Consider the following 12,781-nt stretch of genomic DNA (forward strand, 5'->3'; position numbering starts at 1 on the left):
AGATGAAGCGTGCTGGAACCACCGGGTCAGCCCGAGGCATGGCCCTTTATGAGGAGGAGGTGAGTGCTGAGTGGGTGTTGAAGCCACAGTCGGGGTCTGGCATCTCCCTTTTCTCTCCCTCCCTGGCCCCTTTCCCACTCTTTTACCCCAAACCACCTGCCTGTTGGTTCACCATGAGAGGTGCCCTTGCCCAAGGCATTAGAACATGAGACCAGGAGCATGCTTTTCACACCTGGAGCCCCCAAGGTGGGGGAAGCCCCATCCTCTCATAACCGAGAAACACCCTTGACCTTGGCAGAAGCTCTGCTGGCAGTTCTGCTGCACTCGAGCAATGCCACGCTCCCTCCATGGGGATGTAGGGCAGGTTCTCTGAGCTGTGTGTCTGGCAGAGGCTGGAGTTTGGCTTCACAACCATGCCCTCGGCCCCAAGGACTGCACTTTTGAGAAAACTGGGTGGATGGGGGGAGTCTGAGCTGAGTCACGTTGGAATCAGGGTCAAGCTCAGCCTATGATCAGAGTCAGGGTCAGTCCGTGTCTAAGAGTAAAGCCATTGGCCCCCATGTGCCTAGGACTGGGCCCCGTGGCTTTCATCATTTGCTCCTCCCTGGAGTCTGGGGTGTCTTCTGTCTGTAGTGCTGATTGCACTAGCACTGGCCCACCTCCTCCTACTTTCCACAGACTCTCTCTTTAATGATCGCCATCCACGTTGCCCAGACCCCTTCCCTCCTAGGCCCACACACCCTCTTCTCCTACTGCAGCAGGTGGAGCGTATTGGTGACACAGAGGAACGCGGCAAGATCCTGGTGTCCCTCATGTACAGCACACAGCAGGGAGGTCTCATTGTGGGCATCATACGCTGCGTGCACCTGGCGGCCATGGACGCCAATGGCTACTCAGATCCATTCGTCAAGCTGTGAGTCAATGTCTGGGGACTATAAATGGGCCCCAGAGGGGGGTCCTAGATCCTTGCAAAGAGAGAACCAGAGAGCTTCCCCAAGATCATTGTACATTGAGGCCCAGAGAGGGCAAAGAACCTGCCCAAGGTCACACAGTGAGACGGATGCCCAGAACCGGTGAGTGTGAGTCTGGAGTCTCAGTCAGCCTGGTGTGTCACCCACCCATGTGAGAAGTTTTGTGGCTCTCCTCCTGTGGGAGAGGGGTGGTCAGCAAGGTTACAGTAATCCCATTTGTAGCACCTGGGAATCAGCAACACATCCCTCCAGAGTCCAGAGCCCCACCACCAAAGAAGCAACCTGACTTTTTCTGGATTCAGTCTGGAAATGCTCAAAGAAAAGACCTTAGGCTTTGGGGTTATTCCAGTTATCTCAGTCATGGGGAATAAGAGAGACTTTGTGTTCTGGGTCCTCTGAGAAGATGCCAAGAGGGGATTAAACAGAGGAGAAATGCCTGTGTGAGGGAAAGTAGGGGGAGAGTCAGGGGAAATGGGACAGCAGTTAGACGGCCATTCGAGTCTGACCCTAAGTGAGGGGACAAGGGAGGGAGGGATGGGTGGAAGCATCCCAGATGCAAGTTCAGCAAAGCCATCAGGAAGTCCTCAAGCCAAAACTGGCCATCACATGAGGCCCATGTCTCCTAGGAGTAGGCCTGCCATAGGTATCCCTGCCATGTTCGGTAGTCAGCTGGAAGTGTGGCTTGGCACAAACATGGCATGGATTTCCAAGCGCGGCAGCTGGGGCCTTGGTCATTTATGTTCCCTGTAGTTGGAGGTCCTTCAGGCACATTCTCCAAGCCGCCATTGAATCAGACATGGGATGCACCTCCCATCTCTGCCAGCTACCAGCTATGTAACTGTAAGCAAGTTATTTGATGCCTCTGAGCCTCAGATTCTTCATTGGTAAAGTGGAAAAAACAAGTCCACTTATTTCCAAGAGTGGCCATAAGGCTCAAATGAGATACCATATAAAAGGAATAAAATTACGCCTGGTACAGAAACATTTAGCTACTCTGAATAGAATTCTGCCTTGCTTGTGGCAGTAAAATGTGTGTTTATGTGGTTGTTGTTGAGAGCCTGAGCTCTGGATCCAGACTGCCCGGGTTTGAATCCCAGATCCAATAGTCTTCAATATTCTCCAGCTGTGTGACCTTGGGCTCATGCCTTAACATCTCTGGGCCTCTATGTCCTCATCTATGAAATGGGAAGAGTAGTATTGGTCATTTGGTCCTGTCCTTCAAGAAGCAGACACCAAGACTAGATGAGATGCTAAGAGATTTGCTGGGGAAAGCGCCTGGGAAGGAAAATTGAGAGAGAGCTGGAGGAGGACCATAGAGACAACAGGCCTGGTGCACGTCTGCTTCCTGGGGGGTAGTGGGGGGATGGTTGGGCAGGAAGAGTCTTAGACTGCAGTGCAGTTCTGTTAAGTTTCAACCATTGTGGTGCGGAATCCTTGAGCGCAGTCGCCCATTAGAGGAGCCCCGCATCTCCCAGAAATGGGGCTGCCTACTGTCGCTGCTGGCTCAGGTACTTGCTGAGAGTAGCCTGTGGGGAGCATGGCCACATGAAAACATAGTGGTGAATTCAGAGCCCAGCAGCTTGTCAGTCTCCCCCTGCAGTTGGAGATCTGAGAGATACATTTTCATGGAGTCGGTGCTCAACAAATACCTGCCATTATTGTATAAATAATTACTATCACTATCTTACTCATGGCAAAGAGTGTTTATTAATGATCTCTCCAACCTGGGAGACACTCCTTCCCCCATCCGCACTGCCTCTGACAATAGAAATCAATGCTTCCCTTAAGGTCATGGCTACAAATCAGGCCACAGTGGACTTTGCTCCAGATTTTCTTTGAAAGAGGATTTTAGTTAACAAAAGAACACACATGTCTGGAACGCGTTTGATTTCTAGGAGTAATTTTGTGTAATTTTCTAATTTTCCCACATGGTCCAATAGAGAACATTAGCTCCTGGGCTCCTGTCCTGTACTCCACTGAATCCCAGACACATGCAAATTGTTTTTCTTAAATAACTCTCCCCACCACCCCTTCTCCCACCTACCCAACCCTCCAGAAGAAGTAGAGTTGCAGTGGTCACCAGTGAATCAGCTGCCCTGGTGGGCATTGTAAAAAAGAAAACAGGAGATCATTAACCAACTTAAGATCCAACAAAGTTTTTTAAAGTCAGAATTGCCCTTTATTTTTGTTCAGCATCTGGTACCTTTCAAATCCCCTTTTGTATCTCTTCTTTCAGATTATCCTCAAAAGCAGTTCTGTGAGTGAGAAAGAAAAGTTTGCCTTCTTTACAGATTGGGACGCTGAGGCATGCCGAAATTACACTCATGTTGAGAGTTGCACAGCTAGTGACAGCTTGCATCAGAATCCAATTGTCCTAACTCTTAAGAGTTTTTAGCCCATTTTATTTATTCGCCCAGAAAATGTTGATTGAGCACCTACTACGTGTCATGCATTGTGTCTACACTGGGGGAAGAGCCTTCTAGGCAGAAGAAATAGTATGTGCAAAGGCCCTGGGATGGAAAGGAGAGTGAATGGGGTGTGGGGTGAAGCACGTGGCACAAGATCAGGCTGGACAGGAGCAGGGACCCAACCACGTAGAGCCTTAAGGCCACATTAAGGATTTTGAACTTCACCTTTAGGTCAAAGGAGAGCCATGGAATAGTTTTGAACAGGAGACTGATCGTAATCAGATTTGCTTCTTCTCCCTTTTGTCCATATCCTCATCATCTCCCCAGGACCTGGGGGCAGCTTAAGAGATAATCAGTAGTGAAGCCCCAGGCACCGTCTTCCAGGTTCTCAATGATCCATTGGGAGAAAGTCCTAGCTAAGAGCACAGACTCCAGAGGCAACAGCTGGGTTGAGTCCCCAGCTGTGTGACCAGAGGCACATGTCTCAACTTCACTCTGAACGCTCAGTTTCCTTATATGTAAATGGGTGGTTGTACCATCTAGGGTTTGTTGAGGATTAAATATGCATAAGGTGCTTAGGTAATGCCTGGCACCAAGTAGATGCTCTGATGCACATTGGTCATTATTAATGTTGATTCACTTTCTGATCTGTTCATTATTCTCCTGACACTGGGAGGACCTTTGGGGTCATTAAGAGGCTGTTCTTATTCATTAAACTTCATCCATAATAGCCTCTCATGTCTCCTCTCAGCTGGCTGAAACCAGATATGGGAAAGAAAGCCAAACATAAGACTCAAATTAAGAAGAAAACGTTGAATCCTGAATTTAATGAGGTAAGGCTGCCCCATTTTTTGCCATGCTCTGGGATAGTTCCTATATGTGAGGGAGGAACAAATTCCCTGCTAGAAAGTTGTAAAGCACAAAAAAAAAAAAAAATTTTTTTCTTACATAGATCAGCTTGAATTATCTAAAGAAGGAATGAGTTCCTCATCATTGGAGGAAATCAAGCCTAAAACAAAAGCCTATAGATTTGGAATGTCATAGGGAAGATACTGTATTTGGAGAGAGAATGAATTAATGTCTTTTACCAATGTCTTTACCAACTCTAATAGTATATAATACTGATATTTGAGCAAATAAATAGGGGCAGTTGTCCCCTTTACCACCCACCCAGTTGGCACTGCCCTCTCCCTCTCCCTCTCCCTCTCCCTCCATCCTCAGTGCATCCAGTCCTGCTAAAGCCACTATCTAGATACCCATTGAATGTGCTTATTCCTCTGTATTCACACTGTTGACTTGTCAGGCATCTAAATACTCAAATGTTGAGCACTAGGTTAGGTCCAGCCACACAGCTCTTAGACAAAGCCATAAAAGTGGTGATGCAGAAAAACAATTAAAAATAAAAATAAAGTGGTGATGTAGGAAAAAAAACCTGCTAACATACAAAGTTGGTTTTTACCATATGTTATAAAATGGAAAAAGGAAGCCACAGTACAGTATATTCATATTATATTTCTATAATACAATATTCATATATTTCATATGGTATAAAATTCATATTAATTTTTCAAAACAGACACCAGTATGGTCACACATGGGGAATGTTGACAGTGGTCATTCTTGGGTAGATAGATAACAAGTTTTTGGTTATGGGTTTTTGTGGGTTTTTTTTTTTTTTTTTTTTTTTTTGCTTCCTTGTTCGTTTTAAAGATGAACAGGAATGAATTTTGTGATTAGGCAGAAGAGTTATTGACAAAATCAGATTATCTGAAAACATAGGCACCTAACCCTCAACTACCTTTAATCTCTGAACAATGGAGAGTGAGGAAAACCACTTCAGAAGCTATCAGAATGGAAGGACTGAGTTCATGGCTATCTGCCTTTAAGGAAACTTGACCAGGACCAGCCCTCTTAGAAACACCCCACCAGTCTTCTCAACTTCAAGCAGTGTCATTGAAAAGAGAATTATAGGGTCTGGGGGGCTTTATTATACGGAGTGTTAGTTGAGAGGGGTTCTTCAGGCCTGGGGTAAAGGCCCCTTTGATTCCAGATACCCAGTACAAGGTCCTCCTCTTGGTCCATGAACCCCTAAGACTCAGCCTCTTAGCTTCCGATGCCGAAGGCTCAGAGAACCCTGTCACTCACATGTCTTCCTCTGCTGCATCTAGGAATTTTTCTACGACATCAAACATAGTGACCTGGCGAAGAAGTCACTGGACATCTCAGTCTGGGACTATGACATTGGCAAGTCCAATGATTACATCGGTGAGTGCTCCCAGCTCCCGGGGAAAACCCTATCCTCTATCCTCCCAGGAGGGGGGAGCCTTACCCAGGGATGCACAGGGTTGAGGGCACTGCTTTACTTTGGTAATTACATTGTCCAAACGCTAAGTCGGGACCCATGGTCCTCACTTGGGTCCAATTTGGCTTACAAAGCTGGGAAGATTGGATCACGATTGGTTATTTGCTGAACAAATCACCTCCAGCAGAATAATTAAATTACAGAAGAGTGGAGCGTGTGGCCTCTGCAGAAAATAGGGTGTAGGGCTTCCCTGGTGGCGCAGTGGTTGAGAGTCCGCCTGCCGATGCAGGGGACACGGGTTCGTGCCCCGGTCCGGGAAGATCCCACATGCCGCGGAGTGGCTGGGCCCGTGAGCCATGGCCACTGAGCCTGTGCATCCGGAGCCTGTGCTCCGCAAGGGGAGAGGCCACGACAGGGAGAGGCCCGCGTACCGCAAAAAAAAAAGAAAAGAAAAAGGAAAAGAGAAAATAGGGTGCAAAGGAAGTCTCCTTAATCTATTTGCAAGTCCAGAATGAAGGTTCTCCTGTTCCCAGTCCCCCTCCAAATAATGAGGTGGAGTAGGAGTCATTACAGGTGGAGTAGGGAGGGAATTCCAGACAACGGATACAGCAAGAGCAAAGATGTGCAGGCAGGATTGAGCAGGGTGATGAAACTGACTCTGGAAATAGATGATGAGTACCAGAAGTAGTGAGAGAGAATTTCAGTGAGTGGATTGATGACTTAAAGAAGGTCTTTAAAAATAGACAATGAAGTTGTGACTTGATGCCACAGTAGGGAGCCATTGCAGGTTCTTGAGTAGGTAGTCTGTAGGCAGAGAAAGCCAGTAGTAATAATAACATCATAACCACAACCTCCAGAGAGAATGGATCCCAAGTGGCTGGAGCGGGGGTGGGTCACTGCTTGGTGGCAGTTTTTCCCCAACTAGACACTTGGGTCCAGAATGAGATTCCCATGCATCCTTCCACTCTGACTGCCTGCCCCTATCTTCCCATCTTGTCCTCCAGGAGGCTGCCAGCTGGGGATCTCAGCCAAGGGAGAGCGCTTAAAACACTGGTACGAGTGTCTGAAAAACAAGGACAAGAAGATAGAACGCTGGCACCAGCTACAGAATGAGAACCACGTGTCAAGCGATTAGGATGGCGCCCAGGTCCCCACCTCCATGCCCCAGCCCATGCCCCGTCACCCCACAGCCTGTCCCAGCTGCCCATTGCACTCTGGTCTCTCTTCTCTACGCCTCCCCCAACCCCATCACTCCTGGAGCCTGCCTTTGAAGTCTCCCCCGCACCCTTGGACATTGCCACCAAAAACCTCCCCTCTCCTCAACACTGCGATGCGGGCTCTGAATGCAGCCCCTCTCTGATCCCTCCAGGATGGAGCCATAGGGATGGGGATGGGGAGATTTTTCACAAGGAGGTTGTTAATTTAACAACCTCTCAGCCTGGGTAAATTACAGAGGCTCTTCATCATTTAGGACTGTTTTTAGACCCTCCTGGCCTTGGACACACGCACATAACACACACACACACACACACACACACACACACACACACACACACACACACACACGCACGCACAACTTGTTTCCTATGTCGACATCCACCTATACCCTCAGTTGTCAGCAGAGCCAGACAAGGCTGTGAGGATAAGCATTTGGGCAGAAATAGAGCATCTCAGGTCCCTCCACCTCTTCACATCATACACCCCAATTGCCACAAAACAGACCCCCATGTTTAAACTCCCCGGTGACTAGGAACACACCCTCCCGGCTCCAGGTGCATCAAGAAGTGACCATGCAGAATACCCAAAGGAACTGGGTGCCCCCCCCCTTTCAGGATGTCCCCTATTTGCTTCCTAGCAGAAACGAGCTCCCATTCTCTACCACCCACCTCCCCCCCTCCTCGTTCCCCTTCCCTTAGCCCAAGGCCACGTTCACCGCTCCCTTCCTCACCCTCTCACCTCTTCTCTCTACTCCCACCTCTTGCCCCTCCTCCTTTCTCCCTCTCTGAGGGGGTAAAATAGCAAAAGCAGAAAAGTGTATCTTAACACAGCCTCACCTCGCCGCCTCTCCTCAGCCTGACCAGCAAATGCTGAGAAGCTGGCAAATCCCTGAGCTTCCATGTAGGTCTGAGCTTCTACAACCACCCACTTCTCCCCTTGGCAGAGCCGGGTGTCCTCGGGCCTTGGGCTGCTGCTGGCGCTGCCCTGGGTGCATGGCAGCATCCTGCAAGCTGTGTAGACACCCCGTAGAGGGGCTTTCTCAGCCCCTGGCCTCCCCAAGTGGGCGCAGAACGTGCTTAAACCAGAGGTCTGGGTTCCAGGAGGCCTCTCCAAAGCCCCTCGCCTTTCTCCTTCCTTTGCTCTTAGCTAAATGAACAAATGACCCCCACCCCCACCCCCACCCCCACCCCCTCTCTCCCTCTCTCTCTCTCTCTCTCTCTCTCTCAGACTCTCTTGCATCCTGTCTCTCACTCAGAATCGCCTCTGGTCTCTCTGTCTCTCTATCTCTTGCACCCTCTTCATTGTGTCAGGAGAACAAAACACCATCATGGACATAAAACTTTAGAGAGTGACAGATCCTGACACCAAAGGCTTTTGTTCCATCATGAATTGTTCAGTCTTTCTTCCTAAAAATTAAGAAAAAAAATTTTTTTTTCAAAGGAGGAAAAGGCAACGAGGACAAACATTATAAGGTTCACGGTTAGGTCATCTTCAGTGCCCTGTGAGAAAGGTTTGATTTTTCCCAATTTCCAGTCAGTCTTCCTTCATGAAAATTGCCCCCCCCCCAGTACCCCACCATTATCTATAGAAGTAGCCAGAGGGACACTAAAACTCTCACTTTCTCCAAACACACATCTTTTAACCTTCCATTTCTGGGCCCTCCACCCCTAGCTCCCTTGACAAGTCATTGGAAGTCATTGATTTCTTGCCTTGAATAACCATTTTCTAGACCCCAGGTATTTCGCCTTCTCCACGATGGCCAGCAGCTTCCTGGCTGCCATCTTCCCTCCTGACCCTCTCTCTCCAGTGGCCCCCTTGGAGTGCCCACTCTCAGCCTGCCTCCTGTTCATGGTTTGCCCTTAGGAGAAAGCATGCTGGCTGTGTCTCCCAGGCCTAACGCTGGCATTGGTGCTGGACTCAGCATGCGGCTAGCTCACAGTGCCTCTGTCCAGGCGCGCCCCCTCCCTGGTAAATGTAAGCACCTTTCTGCTAGAACACACACACACACACACACACACACACACTACACACACACACACACACACACACACACTACACACATACACACACACGCCCTCTGGTGCATGCAGAACCACCCATCGCCTTTCTTTGTGATGATGTAGCCAAAAATAAAGTAGGAATATCCAGGAAAACTGATGACCTGGGTTTTTCCTCTCTGGTTTCTGGAAGCTTTTTCTCCCCACCAACACACATGATGTTACCTGGATAGTCAGTAGTTAATGAGCATCTACCATGTTCCAGCCACTGGGGATACAGCAGTAAACAAGGCAGATGCAGTCCCTGCCCCCGTGAAGTTTGCTTTCTGATGGATGTCATCTTGGAAAGGTGGGCTCCAGCCAACTTGACTGACCTCACGCCCTCCTGGAAGAATGCTTTTTGCTGGTGTCCACCCAATAAGAAGGCAGCATCCTCATCTTTTCCCGACTAACCCAACCTTGGGGAAAACTCCCTAGTGGTCGTGGAATGAGATAATTTCAAGGCTGAAAGAGACCACAGAGTTGAGCCAGAGCCTGGTTCAGTCAGCTCACTTATCTGACAGATGAATAACCCAAAGCCCAGAGAAGGGAATGGGCACATCCAACATCTCATGGCTGCAGTGCCAGGAAAGGAGCTAGATCGTTGGACCCCCTGTGCAATGCTCTTAACGCACTGATTATAAGAAGGCAGATCACCAAACACCTCTTTTATATTGAAGCACTTTCCATCCTGCGATGAGCCTTTTCAGAAATGACCCCTTACTTGAGATTCTCAACAGTCCTGAAAGTGAGCTAGTGAGTAACTAACTTTCCAGAAGGATTTTTAAACTCACTGCAAGTGAGATTTTCGGCTTACATCAAAAGAGCTTAAGCAACTCATCAGGAAGATTGGTTGCTTCTCAGAAGGAGCCGACAATTCCATCCAACGGAAATTTCTCTTCCATGCCAAGTTTGAGGCAATATCCTTTTCTCACTCCCAGAAGGGTGGTTCTCACTGTTGGGGGCAGAAGTTGGCATATTAGAATCACCTGGGGAGATATATTTTTCAAACTACCCATGCTCTCCCTGCCACCATCGCCCCTTCCTGCAGATTCTGCTACACCCTGGGGACCAGAGGTATATTTGAAAATATTTCCTGGTTGATGGCTTGGGCTTCCCACCTCCATCGTGACTTTGCAAACCACTGCCCTAAAAGTCCATCATTTTACCTACGATTCAGTCAGCTGCCACTAAGTGGAGAGGGGTGCCAGCTAGGGCCACACAGGCCTCTCAGAATGGCAGGAAACCCTACTTGCTGTGCTCTTTCCCTGTGCTCATGGTGGATCACTAATCAATATGGCATTTTTCCCACAGAACCCACTAGCAGCATCTGCATTCTTCTCAACACAGCAGTCTACCCCTGGCAGCCACCGCCAGTCAGTCATGGGCAGCTGAGAAGAAGCCTAATTTCCACCTCTGAAATGGTAGATCTCCTTCCCTCGGCGTGGGACATGCTTAACAGGCTGAGATGAATACACATGAGGAAAGTTTTCATAAATATCAGTACACCTAACTTGACTAATTTTCTTTTTTTCCCCACTGAAACCAAACATAGTGTAAGAGGCAATGTGGTGTGGTAGAAATCACCTGACCAGAAAAGCACACCAGCTTTTTAATCCACTCAGTGCAACATTCAGATCCTGACTGTCACTTACTAGCTGTGGAACCTAACCTCTCTGAGTCTCGGTTTCCTCATCTGGAAAATGGGGACGATATGTGAGCTTGAGCAAATCCCTTCCTACTGTGGGTCTTCAACTGTATAGGCAGGACATCGTTTGTGGTCCCCCGGGCCCACAAGTAATGCCTTCATTTCCCAGTCATTCAAAGAAGACCTAGACCTCGTTGAGGGCAGATCCCCTGACTGCAGTCCTGCATTATGTGTTTTGCATAAAACACACAAGAATGAGCCATCTATAATTTCCTGTTCCTGTTTCTTTAAAGAAAACAAGAACGTAAAGTCACCTGCAAAGACATGAGGGCCTAATTCTGGATTTTTCCAATTATGCCCTCAGTTCTTTTAGAGTTGTCTCACTCATACCTAATTCTTTGCACTGTTTTATGGTACTAGGCTTTATTACATCTTTACAAAGAATTCAGTGCTGGTTTTCTAAGGACAGATAGCTTTCGCACTCATGTCGGATTTGTTTACATATATTTTGTCAAAAGTATATATTTCATTAACAAGTACGATTGCCCAAAAAGCATTTGGGAGCAAACAGAATCTTTGATAAACATACATTCCAACTGTATGTATAGAGTGTCACATAGATGAATGCCCATCCCCTTCATGGTTCCACATGCCTTAGGCATTAAGTCAATATGTTATACAGAAGGAGTGGGGAGTGTCAATTAATTGATGAGCTGGTTAAGACAAGGGTGATTCAAAAAGATAGCTAATTGGCACTGACTACTTCACCCAACAACAGCAGAATACACATTCTTTTCAAGCTCACATGGGATATTCACCGAGATAGACTACCATCTGGGCCATAGAACGCACCTTAACAGATTCAAAAGCATAGATAGCATACAAGGTATGCTCTTTACCACAATGGAATTAAACAAGAAATCAAGAAAAGAAAGATCTGGAAAATTCCAACGTCTTTGGAGGTTAAATAACACACTTCTAACACACACATGGGTCTAAAAGTCTCAAGAGACATTGAAAAAATATTTTACACTCAAGGAAAAGAAAAAATAAAATAAAATTTAGAGACACAGTGAAAGCAGTGCTTAGAGGAGAATTTTTAGCACTGAATGCATATATTAGAAGAGAAGAAACATCTAATCTCAGAGATCGTGGAGCAACAGGTGAGACTATTCTGCAATGATTTCATAATTGGTGGAGACAACACATTATGATTTGGCAAACCCATAAAATGTACAACGTAGTGTGAACCCTAAAGTAAACTTTGAACTTTATTTAATAATAACATGTCAATATCAATTCATCTTGCAACAAATGTACCACACCAAATTTGATAACAGGGGAAACTATGGGTGGAAGGAGAGAGGACATAAGTGAACTCTGTACTTCAATTATTTTTTAAACCCAAAACTTCTTTAGGAAATAAAGTCTATTAATCAAAAGGGGGAAAAGTATAGGACAATGTCGTTTAACAAAAAATAGACACATGGTTAGAGTTTGTGTGTATGTGTGTGTGCGTTAGCCTAGAAAAAAATATCTGGAAAGATCTCCACCAAAATGTTTATAGATGTAGTCTTCAAAGTTTAGGATCCTGGATGGTCTTTATGCTCCCTGATTTTTCTGACATGTTTCTTTTTATAATACGCAGATATTGCTGTAAAGATCATAGGAGACCATAAACCAATTTTGTAGGTAACAAAAAAAGACAAAGGAAACCCCCCCAAAAGTTTTTACTTATGACTTCTCTTGGGTGAGGTACTAAGCTGGGTTGAAAAGCAACATTTTCAGAACAGTCTGAAGAAAGGCCTGATGTTCTAGGGGGCTGGATAAAGGCAGAGTAAGTCTCAGAGAGCAGGGGAAAGAGCTGGGAGACACAGGGTCGAAGGGGTTTTTGATTTCTTAAAGGTAAAGAACAAGGTTATGGCTCCTCCCTTTCAAAGAAAGGAAACCAGTGACAGTCCAGACTCAGGGCACAGCTCTACCCTTTCGAGAAAATGAAACTAACAGCCTCCTAGACCCAGGCAGCGGAAGAGGTAGAAGCTAACAGGTTTTGGCAGCCAACTCTGCTGCCTCTGGCTCTCCTGTCCCTGCCTGAGCATCATGAAGAAGTTTAGAAAGACCCGAGCCAACCAACTGGACAAGTTCATCGAAGACCGCCACCTGCCAGACAAGGATTTCCACACGCAGGTCAATGAAGC

General features: G+C 47.0%; 1 protein-coding gene across 4 annotated transcripts in view; it reads left to right on the forward strand.

Moving 5' to 3' along the window:
• Positions 1 to 6,816, forward strand: part of RPH3A (rabphilin 3A) — a gene marked incomplete at both ends in the record, with an annotated part of 61,246 nt that extends 54,430 nt beyond the window's left edge. For all 4 annotated transcript variants that reach the window (XM_082852483.1, XM_082852484.1, XM_082852485.1 and 1 more), the window contains 5 exons: positions 3 to 59; positions 759 to 913; positions 4,131 to 4,212; positions 5,548 to 5,644; positions 6,686 to 6,816. In XM_082852483.1, the coding sequence (XP_082708609.1) occupies positions 3 to 59; positions 759 to 913; positions 4,131 to 4,212; positions 5,548 to 5,644; positions 6,686 to 6,816 (522 nt within the window). The remainder of the gene's footprint in view (positions 1 to 2; positions 60 to 758; positions 914 to 4,130; positions 4,213 to 5,547; positions 5,645 to 6,685) is intronic.
• Between the last annotated feature and the right edge of the window lie 5,965 nt (positions 6,817 to 12,781).

The sequence above is a fragment of the Leucopleurus acutus genome (genome assembly GCF_964270905.1).
Source record: "Leucopleurus acutus genome assembly, chromosome: 13".
Taxonomy (NCBI): Eukaryota; Metazoa; Chordata; class Mammalia; order Artiodactyla; family Delphinidae; genus Leucopleurus; species Leucopleurus acutus.